Source organism: Heptranchias perlo, chromosome 1 (genome assembly GCF_035084215.1).
Source record: "Heptranchias perlo isolate sHepPer1 chromosome 1, sHepPer1.hap1, whole genome shotgun sequence".
Taxonomy (NCBI): domain Eukaryota; kingdom Metazoa; phylum Chordata; class Chondrichthyes; order Hexanchiformes; family Hexanchidae; genus Heptranchias; species Heptranchias perlo.
Window position 1 is genome coordinate 137499058 of NC_090325.1, and position 26043 is coordinate 137525100.

The 26043-nt window shown below is 41.2% G+C and overlaps 1 protein-coding gene across 1 annotated transcript in view; it reads left to right on the plus strand.

Moving 5' to 3' along the window:
- Positions 1-2626: 2626 nt before the first annotated feature.
- Positions 2627-26043, plus strand: part of otop1 (otopetrin 1) — a 28900-nt gene continuing 5483 nt past the window's right edge. The window contains exons 1-6 of the mRNA XM_067991454.1: positions 2627-2708; positions 10920-11312; positions 16035-16171; positions 16264-16322; positions 18377-18507; positions 21811-22760. Coding sequence (XP_067847555.1) covers positions 10952-11312; positions 16035-16171; positions 16264-16322; positions 18377-18507; positions 21811-22760 — 1638 coding nt within the window. The 5' untranslated portion in view covers positions 2627-2708; positions 10920-10951. The remainder of the gene's footprint in view (positions 2709-10919; positions 11313-16034; positions 16172-16263; positions 16323-18376; positions 18508-21810; positions 22761-26043) is intronic.

Below are 26043 nucleotides of genomic sequence, written 5' to 3' on the forward strand. Positions count from 1 at the left end.
TGTTGTTGAATCTTGGTCAAAACTTCTAAAAGAACCCAGATGACCTTAGTTCAAACACATCTTAATTGCAGCTAGTATATTAGCGTTTTATTTAATAGGTGTTTTATTACCACATGTATAAATCGGCATCTACAGGAAAAAGAGTGGTAAAGTTAATTACAGTTTATTTCTAAAAGGACACTATTACTGAAATATCAGTGTTTCAATACCACAGTTCAATCATTTAAATTCAGTTGTTTGCTCAAAAAAAAATTGAACTATCTAATAAAATTGCATAATTTGAATTAAAACAGCACAGGAGATATTTTTCCACTGTTTCAATTTGAATTAATCAATTTTAGACTGTAATGGTTTCAACCTTTACAAAATTTCTTTTGTTGGTCAGCTGTGTTGTGTTCTTCTGTTAATTTGCTACTTCATTAATTAAGTCTCTTGTGTTTACTTTTTTTTTCTAGTTGGTTATTTTTCACTTGTTATTCAGTAATTGTACTGTGCAAAATCTTGATCCCCAATTTCAGCTTGCACCCAAGCACATTCCACCCAAAAAAACTACCGAATCACATTCTACTAAAATCCGCACCTGGAATACTGTATACAGTTTTGGTGTCCATACTTAAGAAAAGACATACTTGCTCTCGAGGCAGTACAAAGAAGGTTCACTCGGTTAATCCCGGGGATGAGGGGGCGGACATATGAGGAGAGGTTGAGTAGATTGGGACTCGACTCATTGGAGTTCAGAAGAATGAGAGGCGATCTTATTGAAACATATAAGATTGTGAAGGGGCTTGATCGGGTGGATGCGGTAAGGATGTTCCCAAGGATGGGTGAAACTAGAACTATGGGGTATAATCTTAGAATAATGGGCTGCTCTTTCAAAACTGAGATGAGGAGAAACTTCTTCACTCAGAGGGTAGTAGGTCTGTGGAATTTGCTGCCCCAGGAAGCTGTGGAAGCCTCATCATTAAATAAATTTAAAACAGAAATAGACAGTTTCCTAGAAGTAAAGGGAATTAGGGGTTACAGGGAGCGGGCAGGAAGTTGGACATGAATTTAGATTTGAGGTTAGGATCAGATCAACCATGATCTTATTGAATGGCGGAGCAGGCTCGAGGGGCCGATTGGCCTACTCCTGCTCCTATTTCTTACGTTCTTATGTTCTTATTCTCTAGTATAGAACTACCATGACCTTTCCCACTATAGAACCCTAAAAGTAAAATTCATCACAAACATACATGCAAAAATTCACATGTACCTATTACCTTGGCTCCTGCCACTGACTTCCCAAGTTCAAAATCTTTATCATCTCAGGCATAAAACTTGTGAATTTGCTAACGGCATGACCATCCAAACACTATCAAAAGATGAGGGTGCATTCCAACTGTACATAAGTTACACCGATGTGAGAGAGCATGTGTTCTGATGTGTCAAGTCCCACCTTTATGTGCAGCAGATTGTAGCTGGGGCCATGTGGTACTTGGTCCTAGCCACAGTTAGAATAGCACAACAGAGTACAGTACATCAAACCTCAAAATATAGGCCTATTTACCTGGTTGGTATGTCTATAACCAAAGTTGCATGTTGTGGTAGTAAAGAGATTTCTCCCTTATGGTGACAGCCAAAAAATTCATTCAACTGCATGTGCACTGAGGCAATAAAACTTGCCTAAATATGGCAAAAAACCAAGTGGCTCATTGGTTGGCAAACTACATTGCTACCAGCTGGTGAGTACATAATCCTGGCAAGAATTAAGTTCATTCTATGTGGGCAATTTTTTTCATGTTGTATTAAAAGGTATTTGCATGGAAACCATGCAAAGTAGTCACCACAATTTTGTTAATTGGTTATGGTTACAATGTTTGCCAGTTATGCTAGCCATCTATCTTGGATCCCAAGCATATGGGTTCCTTAAAAAGAGACACACTATTAGAGGTTTGCATCATTGACAATATGCTCTTGGCCAAGTGTGAAGTGAAAACTGTTCAAACATTTGTGTAAAATTATTTTTTGAAACTAATTTTATTTATGTATTGTTTGGTTATGGTCCTCGTAATGGATCACAGCAAGTTTCTCTAACCCTGTTCACGTACTTGTGATTCAGGGAGTACTTGTTGCACTGGCTCTTATCATGTCATTTGAACCTAAATGGGAATGCTTGGGTGGTTTTGTTACTCAATAGTTAAAATTAAAATCTATTTACTGTTGTATGTATATTATATAAGTCAACTAATTAGGAGTTATAGCACTAATAGAAAATTCTAAAGTTGCCACAAAGTAACCAAACATTATTAGAACTCCTCATTGTGTAACAGCGTTTGTAGTTCAGTCATTGCATGTTTTAGTTGAGTGCTTTTTACAGATATATGAAAGTTGATTCCTATCTCCATTCCAATAATACATGGATTGTTATAAGGATATGGGATCTGTCATTGAATTTGACTTAGTTCTGTTTTGCAACATTGTAATTAACTCTACCTGTCAGTGTGTGTATACCATACACATTTGGAAGGACTGAAACAAGACTGGTATTTTCACATTTGTAATGCTGCAGCACCCAGTATGTCTGTAAACAATCTACTGAATTTAACCAATTTCTTTTTACAGCTTTAACATTGCACTGTGGCCTGTGTGGTCTTTCTTTACTCCTTTTGTCCTTTTCACTCAATTTATGGGTGTCGTAATGTTTGTGTCACTGCTGGGATGATCTGCAAGTAAGTTTCTAATATTACTAGTTCTAACTGTTTTATCTTTAGCAAAATATATTTTTTTTCTTGTATTAATATGGGAATTACTGCAGTTAGTGGTGCTAAGCACTATCGACAAGCAGCTGCAGGGTCCAATCCCCAATTTAAGCTGCTAATTGATCTCAGTTGGGGTGGTACTTGTTCTCAGCACTCCTGGTCTTGGTAAATAGGGATAGGGGGAAATCATCCAGGCTTGCTCACAATTGCTTTCCAGTAATCACTGCTGGAAAGTGAGTATATGTGGATGTTGGGTGAGGCCCTACATAATTGAATACCTTGCCTTACACTTACTGACCAGAGTCACATGGTGAATAGCTACTTCAAAGCACCCATAGAACCATACCCTAGCAAGAATCAATGCCTGGACAGGAGAGGAGCAGAAAAAATTGGAAGACAGTTTGAATCAGTTAAAGAGTAGGTTTTGGAATCTGAAAAAAAAACCTTTGTCAACTGACGCCAGTGGAAGATTTTAATTTTCTAATTTAATTACCGTTCTGTTTTTTTTATGTAGCAGTAAAATATTTGAGTATTTAGCTTAAGTCCTTTTACAAATGTATATCTAAATTCTAATTCTGATCCTGATCTCTGGCTGAAAGTAAATTGAGTATCTTTATGTTCTTCTGACACGGTGACTTTGTTACTCTTCTAGTTTGTAGTAAACTTTGCTAAATTAGGTAACCATTGACCCAGTCTAAAGGAATACAAAGCACACATGTATTCCGTGTCAAAAAACTTTTGGTTTCAAGAAGTGAATTGAGCACAAGTGCATCTCTGCCATTCACTTGGTCGAATAAGATACAAAGGACAAAAGTCCTGAAATCCACAATGCCATGTGCATGTTTTCAACTTAATTTTCAATTATTTAAAATAAAAAGGTATATTTGCCTATGTTCCCTTTTCCTCCCCACCTCTTCCTTAGTTATTGTAACCTAGTGTAAAGAACAGACAAGCTGCTCTTATTGTCAGTGTTATGTAATCAGCTGCTTGGAGGTGCATAAGAGCAGGCCACCTGTCTCTTTCACTATTTTTTGTTTGTAAATTTCTGCCTTTCCTCCCTGGCCTTCATTCACTGCCTTTCCCATGACAGCTTTGGGGACTGGAAGCACGAAGAATTGTTCATGAAAACCAGACGTTTTACCAGTACAAATTTTTGATCAGCAAGGGAGTCAAAGGATGTGGGGAAAGGTCAGGAAAGTGGAGTTGAGGTAAAAATCAGATCAGCCATGATCTCATTAAATGGCGGAGCAGGCTCCAGGGGCTGAATGGCCTACTCCTGCTCCTATCTCTTATGGTCAGTCTTCAGCACAACGCTTAAGGGTCCACCATTCTGTGCTGCCTCACAGCTCTGGTTCTGATTAGAGTTATTACATGTACATCACCATTATTTACTTTTCACCAAATTAGCATGCCGGGTAACCTTTCAAAAATAATCCTTCAATGAATACTTTCACATTGCATAGGTAGGAGTAGATAAAATTAACTTAATTATAGCATTGCTAGAGTTGTCCAATTGTCAGTGAAATCGTAGGTCAGTATTTTAAATGTATATAAGTGCATTGCAGGTAATTTTACTAAGGAATTGTTTTTTATTTTCTCTCATTTCAGAGCTCAGCTTGATGTTTCCTGTAAATAACGAATTTGTCTTTTAAAGGCTTGCGATTGTCTCAAAATATTCAAGTAAATGAAATGGAAAGCTTTAGCTCAGTGAATTTCACTGGCGTAATGTTTTTTAAAAATAAGCACGAGCATAATTTATCCATGGTCCATAATTAGGTTTGCTGCACTAGATTGCTTTTATACTAGGTAAAGAAAATCACAATTGTATGCGATTCTGTGAATAAGACTACACAACAGTGTAATTAAAGAATTCAATAAAATATATTTGTAAATCATGAACAAATAATAATATATAAAAGTGACCTTTGAACACAACTTTAGAACTGCCTGCAATTAGAGCAGGGATAAGATATTTAAGGGATAATTCTACGTATCTGTGTTGCCAGTGGGTGAGACTCCCTGATGGCATGTACTGCCAAGGAAAATTGCTCCTTTATATACAAATTTGTAAGCCAATGACTGGTATAAAACAGAAAGAGAATCCAAATGAGTGCATACTTTAATTTGTTCTCCACTTTTTTCACTCCTATGATTGCTGTCCGAAACCTGCAGAAAGAGGGTGGGCAGGTAACCTGATCCCAGGCCTCTGCAAGTGCCCTTCTGAACCAGCAGTTAGTACTTTTTTTCCTCCATTCTTTCCTGAGGGGCAGCACCTGGCCAGGGCTGTGCGTTTTGTTTTAGTGGATTGAGTGCCCCAACGACTGCTCTTCAAAATAAAGAGCAGGTTAGAAAAGTTGTCACTTTAGCAATGCAGTACCGACTTGGAAGGAGACAGCTCTTGCACATCACCCAGTGGCTGTTAGAGAATGGCAAAGGCTCTCAAGCAAGTAGTCTGCTTGTTTTCCCTGCCAGAGATTGCAAGTGATGTGGAAAGACCCTCAGTGAAATGTTGAAGGGATTGTGTGTGTGTGTTTGTGTGTGTAAGTAACTTAAAACAGAATATGCTAAGAATTTGAATGTGCTTTAAATGGATGGAGATTGCTGTTTCTTTTGGCCTAACTCCATTTAAAAATAGTATGTGGACTCTTAAGCGTGCGTTTGACAGTACTTTTGTAATCCAGTTGTAATATGCCTTTAAATTTAAATAGCATTTCTACAGTATATTAAAACCATTGGAACATTAGTGTATAAACTAAATGAAATGATGTTTTTTTTGCCTCTTGTTTAAAATGTATGTTGCCAATATATTCCTCAAGTTTGAATAAAAATGTAAAGTATCTGAAGACCAAAATGTTTGCCTCAACCAGCTACTTAACGTATATAATATTCATCTGATTGTGTTTTGTTTTTGTATGGTCTTTTGGCAAAATATGAAAAATTAAATGTACTGATGTAATAAATAAAATTGATGCTGTGTGTGCTCGTCGCTAAAATCATGATCTCCAGTGTCTCCAAGAACGTATGAATTCTGTTGCTCCACTAGGGCAGCAGGGGCGATTATACCCAGCAGCGATAGATGTTCTTGAAGTGAAATAACAGTGCTTACCCACAATAGTATCCACACCCCTTGTGGTTGCAACAATCTCTGTCTAAGCAATGTTATGTTTCAAAACCTGCCCAATGAGATCAGTGCTATTTGTTTTCAGGTATCTTATTTTGAAACATCATTAATGAAATAGACTTACTGTGCTGGCAGTAGCTAACTACCAAATAAGAGTGTTCTGCAGTATAAAGTGTACAGTGAACAGTTTGTCAATTTGTATGCAAGAAGATTTAATATCCAAGTTAAGAACATAAAAGTGCATTTGAAATTCTGACACTGAAGTTCCAGAAATATAAGCTTTCTTTACTGCTCTGAAATGATTGGATATCATAAATTTATTAAATTACTGAATGGAGTCACACAAGGTGTTTTAACTTATGAGGTTCCTAAAATAGTTTATTTGCAGAGGAATAATATGATTGCTGTGTTATTTTCTATTACTTGGACACGTGCTTCAGTTTTCAGGTTAATTCTGAAGTTTCTAGGTCTGCGATTAACCCCTTAGTTACTGATTGGTTTTACTCAGCCATGGTTGCTACATGGGATGTTTAAGAGCTTTCACATATATTTATGGTGGAGAAATTGCAGAAAATAATTAAGAACAAATGTTAAAATGTATAAGTTGAAAGAAAGCAATGCACATAAACATTGATCTTTATGCAATATTTTAAACAGGTGAGCATTTAGTATACATATGGTCGTTTATCACTTGTATGGCATAAATAGCAACCAGAACTCAAGGTCCTTTGCTATGCTAGTCATTTCCTTGTGGGTACTTAAATAATGTCAGTATTAGACTATAGCAATCAATCATGATTTTTATAAATTAAACTCTTGCTCCTACTTTTGACTTAACACAATTTAAGTAACCTTTCCAAATTAAAGAGCAGAAATAATTAGTGCAGAATGAAGACCATGCAGTGTCATTCATGCAATCTTTGAAATGGCTCTTGCATGTATGCCCACAGGGATATTTGCAGGCCATTCAAGAAGGTGGTCTTAGGCTCTAGGTGCACAGTTACTGACCTAAATTAGTAAGAGTATTGAAGATGCTTAGAAATGTACTTCTGCAGAAATGTATAACCTTTATTAGCTGAAATCTTTCAAGATTTGATCATAGACCACACAATAGTTATTCAATTATACTGGCTTTGTAATACACAAAGTCCATGATTTTAGGAAGTCTCAATCCCTGAAGGCATACTGATGTAAATGTGGTAAAGGACATTTCATCCCACATGTGCTAGACCTGCCTCTTGTTGGGTATGGTTCATCATAAAATCAGGCCAACTTTGAAAATTACTACCTGTGCTGCATTAGCCATATACCTGTTGGGCCATTACGTAAAGATTCTACTGGAGATGAAAGATCTTGTTTCTAATGCTTAGTGACTATCTTTCAACCCACCCCGATCATAGATGCATTCCTAATCACTGGGCGAACACCAATATTGCAACTTGAACAATATGGGCGAATGAGGCATAGCCTCACTAAGAGACTTAAGGGGAGTGTGGCTAAATCTTGAAAGATTTCAGGTTCTTAGTTATCAATTTGTGCAGAAGTTTGAGTATCGGTGGCATACTATTGAAAATTTGAAGTGCTCACGCACTTGGAGATTAAGATCATCCTTTTGAAATGGTTTTATACATCACTTGTAGGTATGGATGTGCGAATCTTTCCAAAGGTTATTTGAATGACAGGTATGTGCTGTGTTCTGTACTGTATGATATTTCTCTTTTAAAGACTCCTTTAATTACATATATAGAATCTACAGCATAGAAACATGTCATTTGGCCCAACTGGTCTTTGTTCCACATTCGCCTCTTCCCATACTGCCCACGTATCCTTGCGTTCCCTTCTCCCTCATGTATGCATCAAGCCTCCCCTTAAATGTATCAGTGCTATCTGATTCAACCGCTCCCTTCGGCAGTGAGTTCCACATTCTTATTTCTCTCTGTAAAGAAATTCCTCCTAAATTCTTTATTTGATCTATTCGTGGTTATATTATGCCCTTTTGTTCTGAACTCACTCATAAGTGGAAACAATTTCTCCAAATCCACCCTATTAACCCCCTTCATTAGACGCGACCTGATAGCGGTCTTTAAAATTAAGTTTTCTTTCCAACTAAAAGAACCTAGTCAGATCAATCGTTCCTGATAATTGCATCCTCTCAATTCTCAACATCATTGTAGATCCATATGATGTAAATTATTGATCATCTGACTTGCAACATTGTAATAAATAGGAAAAAGTAAGTGTAATGACAGCTATATATTTTTAAAAACTCTTAAGTATGCCAGCTGGAGCAGTCGTGGGAACTGCAATCGTCATTGGTGTACCTGAGCTAGGAAGGGGGACAATCAGATGAGGTTAAAACTCCTGATCTTATCTACTGGTCGCTGCTGGAAGTCGACATGGAAAGACTTTGGATAGGAATAGGATCAGGCTTGGCTGTGATGCCCCTCATGTTGCTTAGCCTGATGTTCAGTGCCCAAACCCGCACATGCGAATGACTTCATGGGTGAGATACCAGGAAACTGATGGTGTCTTAGAGTTGTTCAAGTAAGTGTGGAACTGGTCCACTGCATTCTAAAATATGGCTTTGCAGTTGGAGTTACCTGTAACAGGTGCAAACTCAAACTGCTCCTTTCTGGATCTCACACGACTTTGTTATAGTGTACTTGGGAATCAGATCAGGCCCTGGTTCTCATGTTACAGGGCTACTTTTGTGCCGATGTGACAGCGACAGTATAACTGTATCCTATATCTTTAAATCAGGGCTAAATCAAGACGTTTGGGGTTACCTCCACCCCCCTCTCCACGGCCTCTTAGACGGAGGAGGTCCAGTAATAAAGGTTGAATTTTTATTCTATGGTTCCCAGGCGTGCATATCCGCGGAAAATCCACACATTTATATGTAAAATAATAATTTTGGTGTTTTTCCCTATTCTATTCACTGATTTGTTTTTGTTCCTAACACAGAGGCCAAAGTTACCAATTGTATTCAAAAAGCTCCACTTATTGATTTTAGAGGTCCGATTGAAACATTACCTCAAACTTGTTTTTCTCTGATCAAAAGATTGCTCTTCATGCTATCTTCCCGTGTCACTATTGGTCTTTCCCTGTTTCTCTCGCCCGTGCTGAATTTTATGTTTCTAAAAATGTTCGCAAAAAAATAGAGTACATATTATTAAAACTAGCATGAGTCAGGAAATTTCAGTAACCCCTGCTTTCTCCCCGCGTCTATATTAATCTTCCCTTTATCGCTTTTTCTCGTTGTTATACTGACTGATTTTGCTGCTTTCTGCAACCTCCCTGATCTCTAGACTTTCTGAACGTTTGTCTTTCTCTCCAGTCATCTCACTGCTGTCATTCTCTCCAATGATCTTCAGCCTTTTCATACAACGATCTCCCAACTGTCCTCCCTATTACCAACCTTTCTGGATAAGATATTCTCCCAGCTCTCTTCCCCGAACCCCTGACATATCTGTAGAATTGCTCTGCCTCTCCCGCTCCCCAACTCTCTGAACCTCCTTGACCAGTGGGCACCGCAGGACGTTAAACTGCTTCATTTAGATTGTGATCTAATTTTAGTTTTTGCATCCTTCAGTTTAATTGGACTACCTGCAGGAGTGTTTTATTGGTGGTGCCATCCTCAGATTGAATGGGACATTTGTGCTGTTTTGTGTTCCGTTGACACTGGGTTACTCAGTGGCACCCTTTTGGGGCTAATTAAAACTGCCCCAACCCTCTGCTCCCTAGATCCCTGGAGAGCCGATCAATGGACACAACAATTTAGCAGGATAGAAAAGATAAATCAGAGTTGCCTAAAGCTTGTTGCTCCTCGACGTTACTGCGCAGGCGAGTCCCGCTGGTTCCTGATACCTTGTATAAAAAGCATGATGTGGAGATGCCGGTGATGGACTGGGGTTGACAATTGTAAACAATTTTACAACACCAAGTTATAGTCCAGCAATTTTATTTTAAATTCACAAGCTTTCGGAGATTTTCTCCTTCCTCAGGCAAATGTTTCAAGATCTAATGTTTCGAGATCTTGAAACATTTGCCTGAGGAAGGAGAAAATCTCCGAAAGCTTGTGAATTTAAAATAAAATTGCTGGACTATAACTTGGTGTTGTAAAATTGTTTACAATTATAAAAAGCAAGACAGCGAGGCAGGCCAAGGTGGCCCTGCTTAAAAGCACACACAGTAAATAATTAGGAACTAACAACAATCTTAACACGTCCTGACACCAACAATCAAAGTCCCCTTTCCACAAAATGAGGAAGAAAATTAAATAAAACCATTTTGCGTTTGTGTACATTAAATTTATTGTAAACACAACCCCTGTAATCAGCACTAGGGTCGGTTTGATAACGCATTAACTAAAACTTAAATAATATAGATAAGTTTGGCACAAGCCCCTTGCTAGGGTGAGCACGTAACTTCGTGAATGGTTACCAACTGAAAAGGAACAAAGCAAAGTGGAAAGATGGGCTGGTTCAATTGGGTCAGTTCCCACGGAACAGGACCTGTGAAGTGAGATAGAATGGGATTGGATGTCAGTCCGACTCCTGTACACTTTGCAGACTCATAGTGACGCCTTCAAATATGTATTAAAAGGCACGGATCGGGTCACTAAATCGTTTGCAGACGGAGAATATCGGGACCCTGCTCGCTACTTCCAAGCTTTTCGGAAACTATACAGAGTGAGATATTAGGTAACGTTTTTGGTTAAACATGACAGAACACTTTGGCAATATAAACACAACGCGCGAATATTACCTGGTGTAGTGAGAATCAACGTTTCACTAGTAACGTGTTGGTGAATGTCTAACGCAGAACAATGTCAAGTAGAATTAAATATAACGATATGAAAGTTTCTGAATTCAAAATGTATTAAAATAAATTTGTCTCTCTATGTCTATCTATCTGGCTATCTATATCTATGTTTGTTAGTTAAAGATAACCAATAATAGTGAAAGTAGACTTTATTTTATCCGTCTGGAATGTATTTACAACTGGAGGGGATTGTAAATGAAAGTATTATTTAAAGGTTGTTTCCTCTTTCCAATCAGGCTGTGCCCACATATCCAGTCCATAGCTAGAGATGGATGAAGGGTGCAGATTAGAGGTTCTGTGTCACCGCAAGCGGTGCTCCAGCAAGTGTTCAGCAGTAGAAGATCAAAGCTTCAGGAAGTTCACTAGCGACCTACCAGAGGCCTGCCCTCTGAAAAATGCCGTTACCCTGAGCGCTCAGTACGGCATCAACATGTTTGTGCTGGGCCTGGTGCTGACGGTGGCAGCGGCATTTCAGAAAGCCGGAGTGGCACAGGAGCACATCTTAGCCTACCTCAGCACCCTCATGGCGATGCAGCTGGCATGGATGCTCTGGTACTTCTTAAGAAGGCACGGAAAGAGAGGGCTGGTCACGGATAAAGATGCCCACGCCGGACCAAGGTGGTTGAGAGGTACAGTACGCAAGTATGCGATGCTAGACTACATTTCAGAGAACATAAATTGTAATTTCTGACGTGTACTGTGACATTTATTTGGATATATTCTCAAATTGCGATGTTTTATTAAAGGCGCTATAATACAGATTTTACTGGGAATTGTCTGTAAAAACATGTTTATATGTTAGGTTTATGATCCACAGTCACAATTACTATCCTGGTAATAGCACGGTGTAGTTGTCCCGTGTGGCTGTATTTTAATATGATGCCATTTGGATCAAGTGGAATATTTCTCATATCTCGAACAATGTGCCAGATTACAGCTTGTGATAAATTCGACTGCAGCACAGATGGTTTTAATGTCACCACTGAAGTGTTTATTTGTATCTTCACACTAACAAGAATTGGGCTTTAGCATTATATGGGGACAGGGGGAGGGATCGGCGCATAACATGTTAACAGAACGTTTGTGAAAGTAATGAACTACAAATGATTTACAGCACGTCAGATATGAATTTAAAGAAATGGGAACAAATTTCTAGCGCACATAGTAAGAAGATAAAGACACCCGTAAAAAGTTCCAATTTGTCAATTAAAGTCTTGTAAACAATTTTACAACACCAAGTTATAGTCCAGCAATTTTATTTTAAATTCACAAGCTTTCGGAGATTTTCTCCTTCCTCAGGCAAATGTTTCAAGATCTCCTTGAAGCCTACGCATTTATACATATTGAACAATACATGGTGTTTACAGACTGCCCCTGCAACTGCCCGTTGCCAAGGCAATCACCGTGTTCAGACAGAGAGGTGTTACCTGCAGAACCCCCGAATACACATTCAACAAAAAAACAAACAGGGAAAAAAAACAGAGAAAAAAAAACACAGAGAGAGGCAGAAACATCCGGAAGGCAGAGAGAGCCAGCAAATGACCCATTATATTAAAAACAGATAACATTTGTTCGCTGGTGGGGTAACGTGTAGCGTGACATGAACCCAAGATCCCGGTTGAGGCCGTCCTCATGGGTGCGGAACTTGGCTATCAATTTCTGCTCGACGATTTTGCGTTGTCGTGTGTCTCGAAGGCCGCCTTGGAGTACGCTTACCCGAAGGTCGGTGGATGAATGTCCATGACTGCTGAAGTGTTCCCCGACTGGGAGGGAACCCTCCTGTTTGGCGATTGTTGCGCGGTGTCCGTTCATCCGTTGTCGCAGCGTCTGCATGGTCTCGCCAATGTACCATGCTCTGGGGCATCCTTTCCTGCAACGTATGAGGTAGACAACGTTGGCTGAGTCACAGGAGTATGAACCATGCACCTGGTGGGTGGTGTCATCTCGTGTGATGGTGGTATCTGTGTCGATGATCTGGCATGTCTTGCAGAGGTTACCGTGGCAGGGTTGTGTGGCGTCGTGGACGCTGTTCTCTTGAAAGCTAGGTAGTTTGCTGCGAACGATGGTCTGTTTGAGGTTGGGTGGCTGTTTAAAGGCGAGTAGTGGAGGTGTGGGGATGGCCATAGCGAGGTGTTTGTCCTCATTGATGACATGTTGAAGGCTGCGGAGAACATGGCGTAGTTTCTCCGCTCCGGGGAAGTACTGGACGACAAAGGGTACTCTGTTGGTTGCGTCCCGTGTTAGTCTCCTGAGGAGGTCTATGCGATTTTTTGCTGTGGCCCGTCGGAACTGTCGATCGATGAGTCGAGCGTCATATCCCGTTCTTACTAGGGCGTCTTTCAGCGTCTGTAGGTGTCCATCGCGTTCCTCCTCGTCTGAGCAGACCCTGTGTATTCGCAGGGCCTGTCCATAGGGGATGGCCTCTTTGACGTGGTTAGGGTGGAAGCTGGAAAAGTGGAGCATCGTGAGGTTGTCCGTGGGCTTGCGGTAGAGTGAGGTGCTGAGGTGCCCGTCTTTGATGGAGATTCGTGTGTCCAAGAAAGAAACTGATTCTGAGGAGTAGTCCATGGTGAGCTTGATGGTGGGATGGAACTTGTTGATGTTATCGTGTAGTCTCTTTAGTGATTCCTTGCCGTGGGTCCATAGAAAGAAAATGTCGTCGATGTATCTGGTGTATAGTGTTGGTTGGAGGTCTTGTGCAGTGAAGAAGTCCTGCTCGAACTTGTGCATGAAAATGTTGGCGTATTGGGGTGCGAATTTGGTCCCCATGGCTGTTCCGTGTGTTTGGGTAAAGAACTGGTTATCGAAGGTGAAGACATTGTGATCCAGGATGAAGCGGATGAGTTGTAGGATGGCTTCCGGAGATTGGCTGTTGTTGGTATTGAGTATTGATGCTGTCGCAGCGATGCCGTCATCGTGGGGGATACTGGTGTATAGTGCCGAGACGTCCATCGTGGTGAGAAGTGTTCCTGGTTCAACTGGTCCGTGGGTACTGAGTTTTTGTAGGAAGTCTGTAGTGTCACGACAGAAGCTGGGGGTTCCCTGTACGATGGGTTTCAGGATGCCCTCGATGTATCCAGAGAGGTTCTCACACAGGGTTCCGTTGCCTGATACGATGGGACGTCCGGGTGTGTTGGCTTTGTGTATCTTTGGGAGGCAGTAGAAGTCTCCCACGCGGGGATTACGTGGGATGAGAATGCGTAGGATGCTTTGAAGGTCTGGATCGAAGGTCTTGATCAGTTTGTTGAGCTGGTGGGTGTGTTCTTTGGTCGGATCTGCGGGTAACCATCTGTAGTGTTCCTGGTTGTCCAGTTGTCGGTATGCTTCTTTGCAATAGTCTGTTCTGTTCTGTATGACTATGGCTCCTCCTTTGTCCGCTGGTTTGATGACGATGTTGCGGTTGGTCTTGAGAGCGTTGATGGCGTTGCGTTGTGCTCGGGTGACATTCTGGACTGTCTTCTGAGTGCGGCTGATGAATCTGGCATTGACGCATTTCCTGACAGCTTGAGCATACATGTCCAGCTGAGGGCAGCGACCCTCCGGAGGAGTCCAGTTTGACTCTTTCCTCTTCGGTTGCTGTACCGCGGATCCCTCTGTCTGCTGTTCCGGATCGTCGATTGTCTCATTGGGTTCGCTGCTGAAATCTTGGGGTTTGTGGTAGAATTCCCGGAGCCTCATTCTCCTGATGAATTCCTCTGTGTCCGCCGCGAGACTAGTGGGGTCCATTTTGGTAGTGGGGCAGAAATTGAGCCCTCGGCTGAGAACTTCGATTTCGTCTGGTTGAAGGGTGTGGTCGGATAAATTGACAATAGACTTCCCTGTGGTTGCAACCGTGGTACCAGGGGAAGCTTGGTCGTTGCTGGTGGTGATGCCGAGTTTCTCAAGCTTCCTGCTCTTGGTTTTCATGTAGGCAGCGTAGTTCCGTTGCCTCGTCTGTTTGGCGGTATAACGTAGCTGGTCTGCTGTGTCCTGAGTACAGGTTGAGAGTATGGACTCTATCTTGGTTTCGAGGTTGTGGCGTCTGCTGTAGAGTTGGTGTATGAGATGGTTGCGGAGTGTGCGAGAGGTACGGCGGCAGAGTCTCTCAGCGTAATCCGAGTTGTATGTGGACTTGAGTGGGTTCGTGATCTGGAGTCCTTTCGGGATCTTGTCTGCTTTCTTGCAGCTCTGTAAAAACTTGATGTCTGTGTCTAAATGCGCGATCTTCTTGGATATCCTTTCCACTGTGAGCCGGCAGTTTGTGGTGTCGATGGTAGTCATAACTACGCCATGTTCTCCGCAGCCTTCAACATGTCATCAATGAGGACAAACACCTCGCTATGGCCATCCCCACACCTCCACTACTCGCCTTTAAACAGCCACCCAACCTCAAACAGACCATCGTTCGCAGCAAACTACCTAGCTTTCAAGAGAACAGCGTCCACGACGCCACACAACCCTGCCACGGTAACCTCTGCAAGACATGCCAGATCATCGACACAGATACCACCATCACACGAGATGACACCACCCACCAGGTGCATGGTTCATACTCCTGTGACTCAGCCAACGTTGTCTACCTCATACGTTGCAGGAAAGGATGCCCCAGAGCATGGTACATTGGCGAGACCATGCAGACGCTGCGACAACGGATGAACGGACACCGTGCAACAATCGCCAAACAGGAGGGTTCCCTCCCAGTCGGGGAACACTTCAGCAGTCATGGACATTCATCCACCGACCTTCGGGTAAGCGTACTCCAAGGCGGCCTTCGAGACACACGACAACGCAAAATCGTCGAGCAGAAATTGATAGCCAAGTTCCGCACCCATGAGGACGGCCTCAACCGGGATCTTGGGTTCATGTCACGCTACACGTTACCCCACCAGCGAACAAATGTTATCTGTTTTTAATATAATGGGTCATTTGCTGGCTCTCTCTGCCTTCCGGATGTTTCTGCCTCTCTCTGTGTTTTTTTTTCTCTGTTTTTTTTCCCTGTTTGTTTTTTTGTTGAATGTGTATTCGGGGGTTCTGCAGGTAACACCTCTCTGTCTGAACACAGTGATTGCCTTGGCAACGGGCAGTTGCAGGGGCAGTCTGTAAACACCATGTATTGTTCAATATGTATAAATGCGTAGGCTTCAAGGAGATCTTGAAACATTTGCCTGAGGAAGGAGAAAATCTCCGAAAGCTTGTGAATTTAAAATAAAATTGCTGGACTATAACTTGGTGTTGTAAAATTGTTTACAATTGTCAACCCCAGTCCATCACCGGCATCTCCACATCAATTAAAGTCACGTGGGAGAAATGTGGCATTTTAAGGTCCGTTTGTGTTCCCCTCGAACTTAAAGTTTGGTGTGTTTTATTACCAGGTGGTTTAACCTTGTTTGCCATCTTGAGTTTAGTTCTGGATATGTTTAAAATTGGATACTACATTGGATATTCAAGTTGTCTCACAGCCGCCAAAGGTGTCTTTCCTGTGGTCCATGCAGTGCACACACTCTCCCAGGCATGTATATGTATCTGATTTTTGGTTTGTTATTATTATTAAGATTGTTAGTTCATTTTATGTGTTTTATAAAAAATATAATTTATTTTCAGGTGTATTTCCTTTGGTTTCATGCAAAGGATGTCATTCAAACTTTCCAAATTATTGAAAGGTAAAACCTGCACCAAATTCTAAATTTGCGTTACATTTCTTCCGTTAGACTGTGTATTAAATGATGTGTACATATTTAAATACCTTGTTTCAGAAAACTCGAGACCTCATGTTGCCTAGAAGCATCCACCCTTTGTTATAGCTGTTTCCCTTACTCTTATGTGTAAATCCAGTAAGACAGGGCAATATGAGAGTAATAGCCCAGTTATATTTGATTTGGTTTTGTATCAATGTGATCTAGTTTATCACGTTGCATCAATGAAAAACTGGTATAACTGATGTTGCTGAACTGATTTCACTCTTTCAGTGCCGTTATGCTCCCACTTTTACTTTGATACCAAATAGTTCCATCACTGCCAAATTACAGTTGCACAACTTTTCAGTACTCCACTACTTTATTAATGGTGGAAGTGTTAGCAACTGTTCTTGATGAGAATACATACGAAACTTTCATAAGCACTAATGCACAATATCCTGAGAATTGTTCATCAGACTTATGTAGAAGTTCATACTTACATTCATTGTACAAAATTGCTTTCAGGTCAGTTAACGGAGACCAAAGGGCAATTTTAACCTAACTCATTCATCTGGAAACTGATGGGACCGGGTGCAACACTGCTTTTACAACCTGCCCAACTTTACTCTCTATTGAAGTCAATGGAGTAATATTGCGTGGGGTGTCAAACTGGCATTCCACCTGATCCGGTGGGTTTTCCGCCCAGTGAGTTAGGTTAAAATTGCCCCTCAAGTCTCTTATGTTTAATTGACAGTGAGCTGGCATTTCTGTTGTTGCCACATTCTCCATCTTCTTGTATGTGGCATCCCAAAATAAACATTTCTAGAAGTAACATATGTTTTCACATAATTTGGCATCTGATGTCAGAATCTTATTTTGTCTGTGGTTAAATTAATCTCCTGACATGTAAGACCATCATTACACTATCTTGTGGGAAATTGCCATTGGATTTTGTACAGTTAGCCATAAAAATGGTAAATAGAGGCTTTGGTCCAGTGGTGATGGAGTAATAAATAATAATTTGCATGTTCTATCTTGTTACCTGTTATGTCTGCTTTATTTTAACAATGTTTTTTCTTTTAACAATAAACCACTTAATACAATAAATGTGTATAAACTGTTATAAAAAACCTATCTTTGAAAAATTGGATAATTGTTTTCTGAAACCAATTTGGTAGAATAAATTTTTGGAAGTTTTAAACTCTTGTGTTTTCTATGAGGCTGTTTTCCATGGTAAAGTTCATAATAGGCCAGATTTTGGTGAAAAAATAATGGCGTTTGAAAGATGCATGCCCTTATTAATGCGCAAATCGGCCAGCGACTTATAGCGTGAATTACGAATCGCCACAAGTTGCTGGATGATTTGTGCTGCTCCGCCGTTAGCTTTGTGAAAACGGTATCTCGCTTAACCTCCCCATGATTTTCATGAAGTTTCTGCATTTGCACATTAATTGCCCATTAAACTCACCACAGAAAGTTAAGTCCAATAATTATCAGTGTAAGTACCCTTTTAACGATGTGATAATTGTTAATGTTTGCCAATCAACCTCGTTTGCCTAGAAAATAATTGTTTTAGAAGATTTTAAAAATGTCAAATTTTAAATTTTAAATTTTTTTCTTACTTTCCTTTGTCTCTTATTTTCTCTCTCTTAATCCAATCTTTCTTTCCCCTTCTTTATTTCTCTTTCTGTACCTGGTTTGACATTGAATTCTCTCATTCTAATTCACTCCTTCACTCAGTCCTTCTGCTGTTTATTTCTCAATCCTTTAATCTTGTCAGTTAAGGAGATACACTGTTGGTCTCATTGTTCACCAAGGTCCCAAATGCCCCGTTGCCCTTGTTGCACTGTTAACAGCTCGCATTTCCAGCAACTTTGTGGGCAAAAAATTTTTAAAACCTAAACGTGCAATTGTAAGTCTAACTAACGGAGCATGCTGTGAGATGACCTGCTCCAGAAAAATCTGGCCTTATGTGTTTTGATGTCTGAATTTATTTTGTATATTTTTGTGCGTATTACAAGATTTTAATTGTTTTTTAGATTTGGAATGATTCATGCTGTCTTTACCAACCTGTTGTTGTGGGTGAACGGTGTAGTTGCAGAGTCAAAACATCAGCTGAGTGACCACAAAAAGCGACTGGCAGCACTTGGCTATGCCAACATAACTGTGGGTAAGAAATTTTTAGTAACTTCAAAATCTTGAACAGGAATAATAGAAAAATAGAGGAGAAATCTTGACCAGTTATAAAGCGATTCGTATTTCTGAAAAAAAAATGCAGAGCAGTGGAGCTGACAGGGTGCCCACTCCATGTCAGAGTTCACCTGCTACAACACCAGAGAAATATGGTCAGGCTATCAGTTCTCTGAGATTATTACTTGAGAAGCATAAAAGTTGTGAGTGCATAAAACAGACTTCCATGCTTATCCCAGGAACACAAGAGGTGCTCCAGCTGCAGTTCAATGGGCTTTACCAATCCAAAAGCTTCACATTCATTTCTAGCAGTGAAGCTTCACACACTGCTTTTCTTGCTTGTCAAATTGTCTACCGGACAATATCATTCTCTAGAACTCTTGTACGCAGAAATTCAAATACAGAATTAACCATAGCTTGCTGAACCAGGGTCACTGGAGCATGTATTTGAGTATGGGGAATCAGTGACTTGCTCATCGGTAAGTTAACATAATTTCTCCAAATCTTTCAACTCTCTCAACAACCAACAGTGTTAAACTTGAGATATTTGCCTATATTATAATTGCCTCCAATTATTATATCATCTAATATGCCAATTTTAAAAAAAAAATTGGGCTAATCAGATAATTCACAAAAAGAGTTATAACGTTAGGCCAGCCTTGTAAGTGGAATTAGAAATCACAATTCACTGCTGGCTCTGATATATTTGATTTGCACCGCATGGTTACAATTTTTACAGTGATGTTGTCTCCTACTAGGGCATGCCTCTCTTGAGGAGTATTAACCTAATATTCCTAGGCTTCATTGAACTACAGTTAGCTATCTCCTGACATCCTTTTTAAGTTCTGTGAGTACCATAGGACATGAAAGATGCACATGTGTAATATGCACTTCTGGGGGAAACCTTCTGAAATGGGAGATCATGGACACTCAATATGGACACTCCAAGTCCAAGGGTGCTTGTGTTGTGCTTATATTAATTTCACAAGTGAAGATCATTATGAGATTGGGATTTTAGTTAATTCCCAAGCAGAGAAGATGTGGGAATGGGAGTAAGGGCGGGTGGTGCTGATACAAAGAGATAACCTGGGTTCAGAATATAGCTGGAGGAAACTGTGGCTATGCTTCCAAAATAAATATGAAATATATTATAATTAGCACATAATCTGGAATGAAGTATATGATCTAAACTGATTATCACAACATAAATGTACTAAAGCCCCATTTCACATATTATAAAATCTGATAATGGGCAATTCGCTCAGATGCCCACATTCTACAAGTCCTAAAATGTTAATGGTATTATTTTAATTCTGTAATCAGCAAGATAGCATGTGAAGTGTTTTGAATTAACTGTAAATTATATCAATAAGGCTTAAAATCAGATGAGTTCTATAAAGATTGGGTGATCCACTCAGCCAGATTACCACCCAGGCAGTGAAAACAAAAATCCACCCCATATTTGCATTTGACAGATTATGGAATCCAGAATCATTAGAAAATAGCTGAAATAGAAAATAATTCCATTTGTTAGGTAATGAAATTGTGCATTCACTGTTGGAAGCAAAAGTCAGATTAATGGAGAAATAACATACTGTTGTAGTGTGCTGACCAGTTAGTATATTGCAAATACATACAAGTCAGCATGAGGTGCAATGGACTCACTAAGCAAAGCACTGATAGGAATAAAGGTTTGAGAACACTCTGGGCTAGATTTTCAATAGAATCAAAATCGGACAGATTCTCTAAAGGGTCCATTCTTCCAGATTACCCCCCAGATGGTGAAGGCAAAAATCTACCCCAAAGATTTTACAGTGAATATCAAAAGTAGCAGCTCTCATTATACAATGCAATGAATTGTAACAGCAGTTACAGCTGGTTAAACTGTAACTCTAGGCTGCTTTATCAAGGATTTCTCATATTTCTGTTATGTAGCTTATTTGATTTAGTCTGTCCCAACATAATGCCATGAAAGCAGATTTTGGTTAATTAAAGAACTTGCAGTTATATAGTGCTTAATACATCCTAAGGAACATCCCAAAGCGATTCACAGCCAATTAATTACTTTTTGAAGTGAAGTCACTGTAATGTAGTCAATTCCAGCTGCAAATTAGCACACAAAGTCCTATAAGCAGCAATGGGACCAGGTAATCTATTCATGATGGTGTTGATCCCGAGCTGAGTCTCTGACCCCGTATCCTCTCTCTTACAAAGACCACCTACTTCTACCTCTGTAACATTGCCTGTCTCTGCCCCACCTCAGCCCATGTGCTGCTGAAACCCTCATTCATACTTTTGCCACCTCCAGACTTGACTATTCCAGTGCTCTCCTGGCCAGCCTCCCATCCTCCACTCTTTATAAATTTCAGTTCATCCAAAACTCTGCTGCCTATATCACATCCTGCACCAAGTTCCACCCTTCCGTCACCCCTGTCCTTGCTAATCTACATGGGTTTCCGGTCTCCCAACAAAAGCAAGTGTGTTACCACTGAGCCAATCTGAATTTAAAATAGTATTTAGCTGCAAGCTCTTAGCCATTTTAATGTATAGTGTTACCTAAAGTGTTCCAAATGATACATGATAAAGGAATTGGTTGACCCACAGACAATTTTTGTGGCAACCAAACAGCCAGAACGGTCTGATCCGATGACTCAGATGTTAGTGCTATGGTCAGTCACAGTGCTAGTGTTTTTTGAGAGATCTTTAAGTGGGGCACTTCAAGTGCAGCACTACACAATCCTGAGGGATTGTGTAGTGCTGCAGAGATGGAAGGAAGGCAAAATAGACTTCCACTACTGGAATCTAGCCAGTGTGATGGGATTAAAGTTTTCTCTTCCTGTAGTTGTAAGAGTCCTGGTGTAATAAATATGGAACCTAGCTCTCAGAGGATGCAGGTCCACAATATGAACTGTCCACGAATTGGCAATAAATAACATGTAAATAATAGGTTACTTGAAAACACAGGATTAAAGTGGTTGAAATTGTATGTTATACTGCTTTAATGTGGATTTTCCATTAAATTGTTTTTATGATGCAATGGATGGTGTTGCCTGTTCAATATTGCCTTACTGGGATGTAGCATACTGGACTGGATAGCAGTATGGAAGAATATTCAGGTTTATAAGGATATTGGGAGGCCCAGATTTTGTAATTGTGATGTCTAAAATAAGGTACGTACTAACATCTAACTATGAGTACACAATGGATATGCATACCAGCCAAGACATTTTGTAAATATTGCTTCGGGATAATCTGTGTAATGCTTTATTCCATCTCTTTGCAGAAAAGGCTGGACCAAATTGCAACTGTACCACAAATGCATGTGCTGTTTTCTACAAAGGTTTCTATTACATGTACCCCTTCAACATTGAATACCACGTATTTGCATCTGCCATGCTTTATATCATGTGGAAGAATGTCGGACGCAAACTTGAAGACCACAAACCTCACAAACTCATGTTTAAGACACACTACAGCATATTGCCAGGACCAGTTCTGGGAGCTGCTGTATTCGCAGCCACAATAGGAATTTTTATTGTGTACAGCATAAAGGTGGGATATTCAAAAGACCATCGAAAGTCCGCTGTGGCTATGTTTTACTTATACGGTATCACAGTACTTAGCTTAATGTCTGCAGCAGCTACAACCGGCCTGGCCATTTATAGAATAGACAAAAGATCGGTAGATTGTTCCAAAAACCCCACCAGAAAGCTGGATAGCTACCTTCTGGTCAGCACAGCATGTGCCTCCTGGCTCCTGTCTTGGTGCTCTATCGTGGCGGCGATTTCTGCAGAAGCCCGCCCATATTACACGTGGCTGAACTTAGCCTTTTCCACATTAGTCATCATTGAGAAATACATACAAAACATGTTTATAATCGAATCCCTTTACCGTAAACGCGATAAAGCTGAAGAGGAAGTCGGAAGGATCCAGGGGATCCTTGCAGTTTCAGCTTCCAATAACCTTCCTCTGACAGCCTCATATTGTGGCATTGTCAATAAAGCCTTGGAGAATTCCGATCAAGAGTTGTCTTGTGCGGCTCCCCGGCGCATCCCTCTGACCAAACCATCGCTCGATCGAGGTGACAGCAGCAGCGTATGCAGTAGTCAGCTCACTCTTTCCGAAGACGCTGTTTCCTTTCCTCTGTCGAGATTCAGGGAAACGGAAAAACTGGACAAAAAGAGACTAGTACTGAAGAACGTCGCCGCGTTTCTGTTCCTGTGCAATATTTCGGTAAGTCAGATTTAGAAATATATTTTAAGAACAAGTTAAAACAATCTTTCAGCTTTCATTCATAAAATAAAGTATGATATTTTTAAAGCGGCATTCACTAGGAAATATTGCTGCAAGATGAGGAAAAAAGTGGAAGACTTTGAAAACAAATCAAATATTCGGGATGATATATTCAAGAAGAATAAGTGTGAGCCAATCACTCAAATAATAAATAGGACATTTTTTACACAAAACCTTTAAGAGAAGGAAGAAAATGGGAAGTGCAAAAAGGATCATTTGTGATGAATGTAGCTAAAGATGTTAAAGAAGAAAGACTTGCATTTATACAGCACCTTTCACAACATCCCAAAGTGCTTTACAGCCAATGAAGTACTTTTTGAAGCGTAGTCACCATTGTAATGTCGGGAACATGGCAGCCAATTTGTGCACATCAAGCTCCCACAAACAGCAATGTGATAATGACCCGAGAATCTGTTGGTTAAGGGATATATAATGGCCAGGACACTGGGGAGAACTCCTGTGCTCCTCTTCAAAATATTGCCCTGGGATCTTTTAGGCCCACCTGAGAGGGCAGATGGGGCCTTGGTTTAACATTTCATTCCAAAAGACTGCACCTTTGATAGTGCAGCATTCCCTCAGTACTCTACTGGAAGTGATGGCCTGGATTATATGCTTCAAGTCCCTAGAGTGGGACTTGAAGCATATAATCCCTAGAGTGGGACTTGAACCCACAACTTTCATGGCTTAGAGGTAACGAGTGCTACTCACTGAGCCACAGCTGACAGCAGCAAAAGTTCTTCCAGTATCGTAATAATAAAGAAGCAATTAATAAAGAAGCAATAATGAAGCAAGAGAGGAGATTAGAACTGTCATAGATTTAGTAGTTGAAATATTAATAGTTGAAATATTAAATGGTAGATGGGTCACAACATTTCATTTCATAAAGCACTGAAAACTTCTGTGCCAACCTGGCTCTCTGGATAATCCCAATATAAAAGTGTCCACATTTACCTGCAATATCTGTTACGCCTGTTGATGGCACTGTGACAATGCGTTTCAATGTAAAGCTTCGAGAACTTTAGTAACGCCTTCATAACAGGAACAAACTAGGAGAAACCAATGCTTGTTCAGAAATGAAGGAATCTTGCCAATACAGGTAGGTATCTCTTTTTTTAAATTAAAAAATGGGGTCCTCTTCAAACTTTAAATATTGGAATAAAAATAGAAAATGCTGGAAATACTCGGCTAGTCAGGCAGCATCTGTGAAGAAAGAAAGAGAGTTAACGTTTCAGGTTGATGACCTTTCACGGAAGAAGTTGAAGATTTAACAGTTTTTAAGCAAGTACAGAGCCAGGCAAAGGCGGGGAGGAAGGGGAGGGGAGGAAAGAACAAAAGGGGCGGAGGGCAGGCATGATTAAATGTCAAAAGGGATGATGGTGCAAGGGAAGGAGGGTGGTAAGGGGACAAGTAAAGAAACAAAAGATGGGTCTAGAGGAGCTGTAAATGGCAACATCAGAACCATTACAAGCACTTGCTGTCCGAAAAAATGGGAGCAGTGGTTATGATCTGAAGTTATTGAAATCATTGTTGAGTTCGGAAGGTTGTAAAGTGCCTAAACAAAGGATGAGGTGCTGTTCCTCGAGCTTATATTGAGTTTCATTGGAACAGTGTAAGAGACCGAGGACAGAGAGGTCAGAGTTCGAGTGGGATGGAGAATTAAAATGGTAAGTGACCGGAAGGTCAGGGTTAGGCTTGTGGACTGAGCGGAGGTGTTCAGCAAAGTGATCACCCAATCTGTGTTTGGTCTCCCCAATGTAGAGGAGACCGCATTGTGTGCAGTGGATACAGTATATACTAAATTGAAAGAAGTACAAGTAAACTGCTGTTTCACCTGGAAGGAGTGTTCGTGGCCCTGGATGGTGGGAAGGGAGGAGGTGAAAGGGCAGGTGTTGCATCTCCTGGGCTCACACTGGAAGGTGCCATGGGGGGGAGAGCAGGTGTTGGTGATGGAAGAGTGGACCAGGATGTCGTGGAGGGAACGGCCCCTTCGGAATGCTGAAAGGGGAGGGGAGGGGAAGATGTGTTTGGTGGTTTCCATCACACTGGAGGTGATGGAAATGGTGAAGGATGATTCTTTGAATGTGGAGGCTGGTGGAGTGGAAGATGAGGACAAGGGGGACCCTATCGTGGTTCTGGGAGGGGGGGGAAGGGTGAGGGCAGAAGTGTAGGAAATGGGATGGACATGGGTGAGGGCCCTGTCAACTACAGTGGACTGGAATACTCAGTTGAGGAAAAAGGAAGACATATCGGAAGTACTGGTGTGGAAGGTGGCATCGTCAGAACAGATGCAACGGAGACGGAGAAACTGGGAGAAGGGAATAGAGTCCTTACAGGAAGCTGGAGTGGGGGGGGCGGTGGGGAGGAAGTGTAATCAAGGTAGCTGTGGGAGTCGGTGGGCTTATAGTAGATACTGGTTGACAGCCTATCCCCAGAAATGGAGATAGAGAAGTCGTGGAAAGGAAGGGAAGAGTTGGAGATGGACCATGTGAAGGTGAGGGAAGGATGGAGATTGGAAGCAAAGTTGGGAGCAAGAACAGGAAACAGCACCAATACAGTCATCAATGTACCGGAAAAAGAGGTGAGGGAGGGGACCTGAGTAGGACTGGAACAAGGAATGTTCCACGTATCCCACAAAAAGGCAGGCATAGCTAGGACCCATACGGGTTCCCATAGCGACACCTTTTAATTGGAGGAAATGAGTGGAGTCAAAGGAGAAGTTGTTCAACGTTCAGGTTCAGCCAGGCGGAAGAGGGTGGTGGTGGATGGGGACTGGTTGGGCCTCCGTTCAAGGAAGAAGCGGTGGGCTCGCAGGCCGTCCTGGTGGGGATGGAGATGTAGAGGGACTGGACGTCCAGGGTGAAAAAGAGATGGTTAGGGGCGGGGAGCTGGAAACCATTAAAGTGGCAGAGGGCGTCAGAAGAGTCATGGATGTAGATCGGAAGAAACTGGACAAGGGGAGAAAAAAGAGTCGAGAAAGGAAGAAATAAGTTCCAGGGGCAAGAACAGGCCGAAACGATAGGTCTACTGGGGCAGTCCTGTTTATGGCTCTTGGGAAGGAGGTAGAAGCGGGGTTGGGGGACTATGAGGTTGGTGGTCGTGGGGGAAGATCTCCAGAGGAGATGAGGTCAATGATGGTCTGGGAAACTATGGCCTTGATGTTCGGTGGTGGGGTCATGGTCCAGGGGGTGGTAGGAGGAGGTGTCAGAGAGTTGGCGTTCAGCCT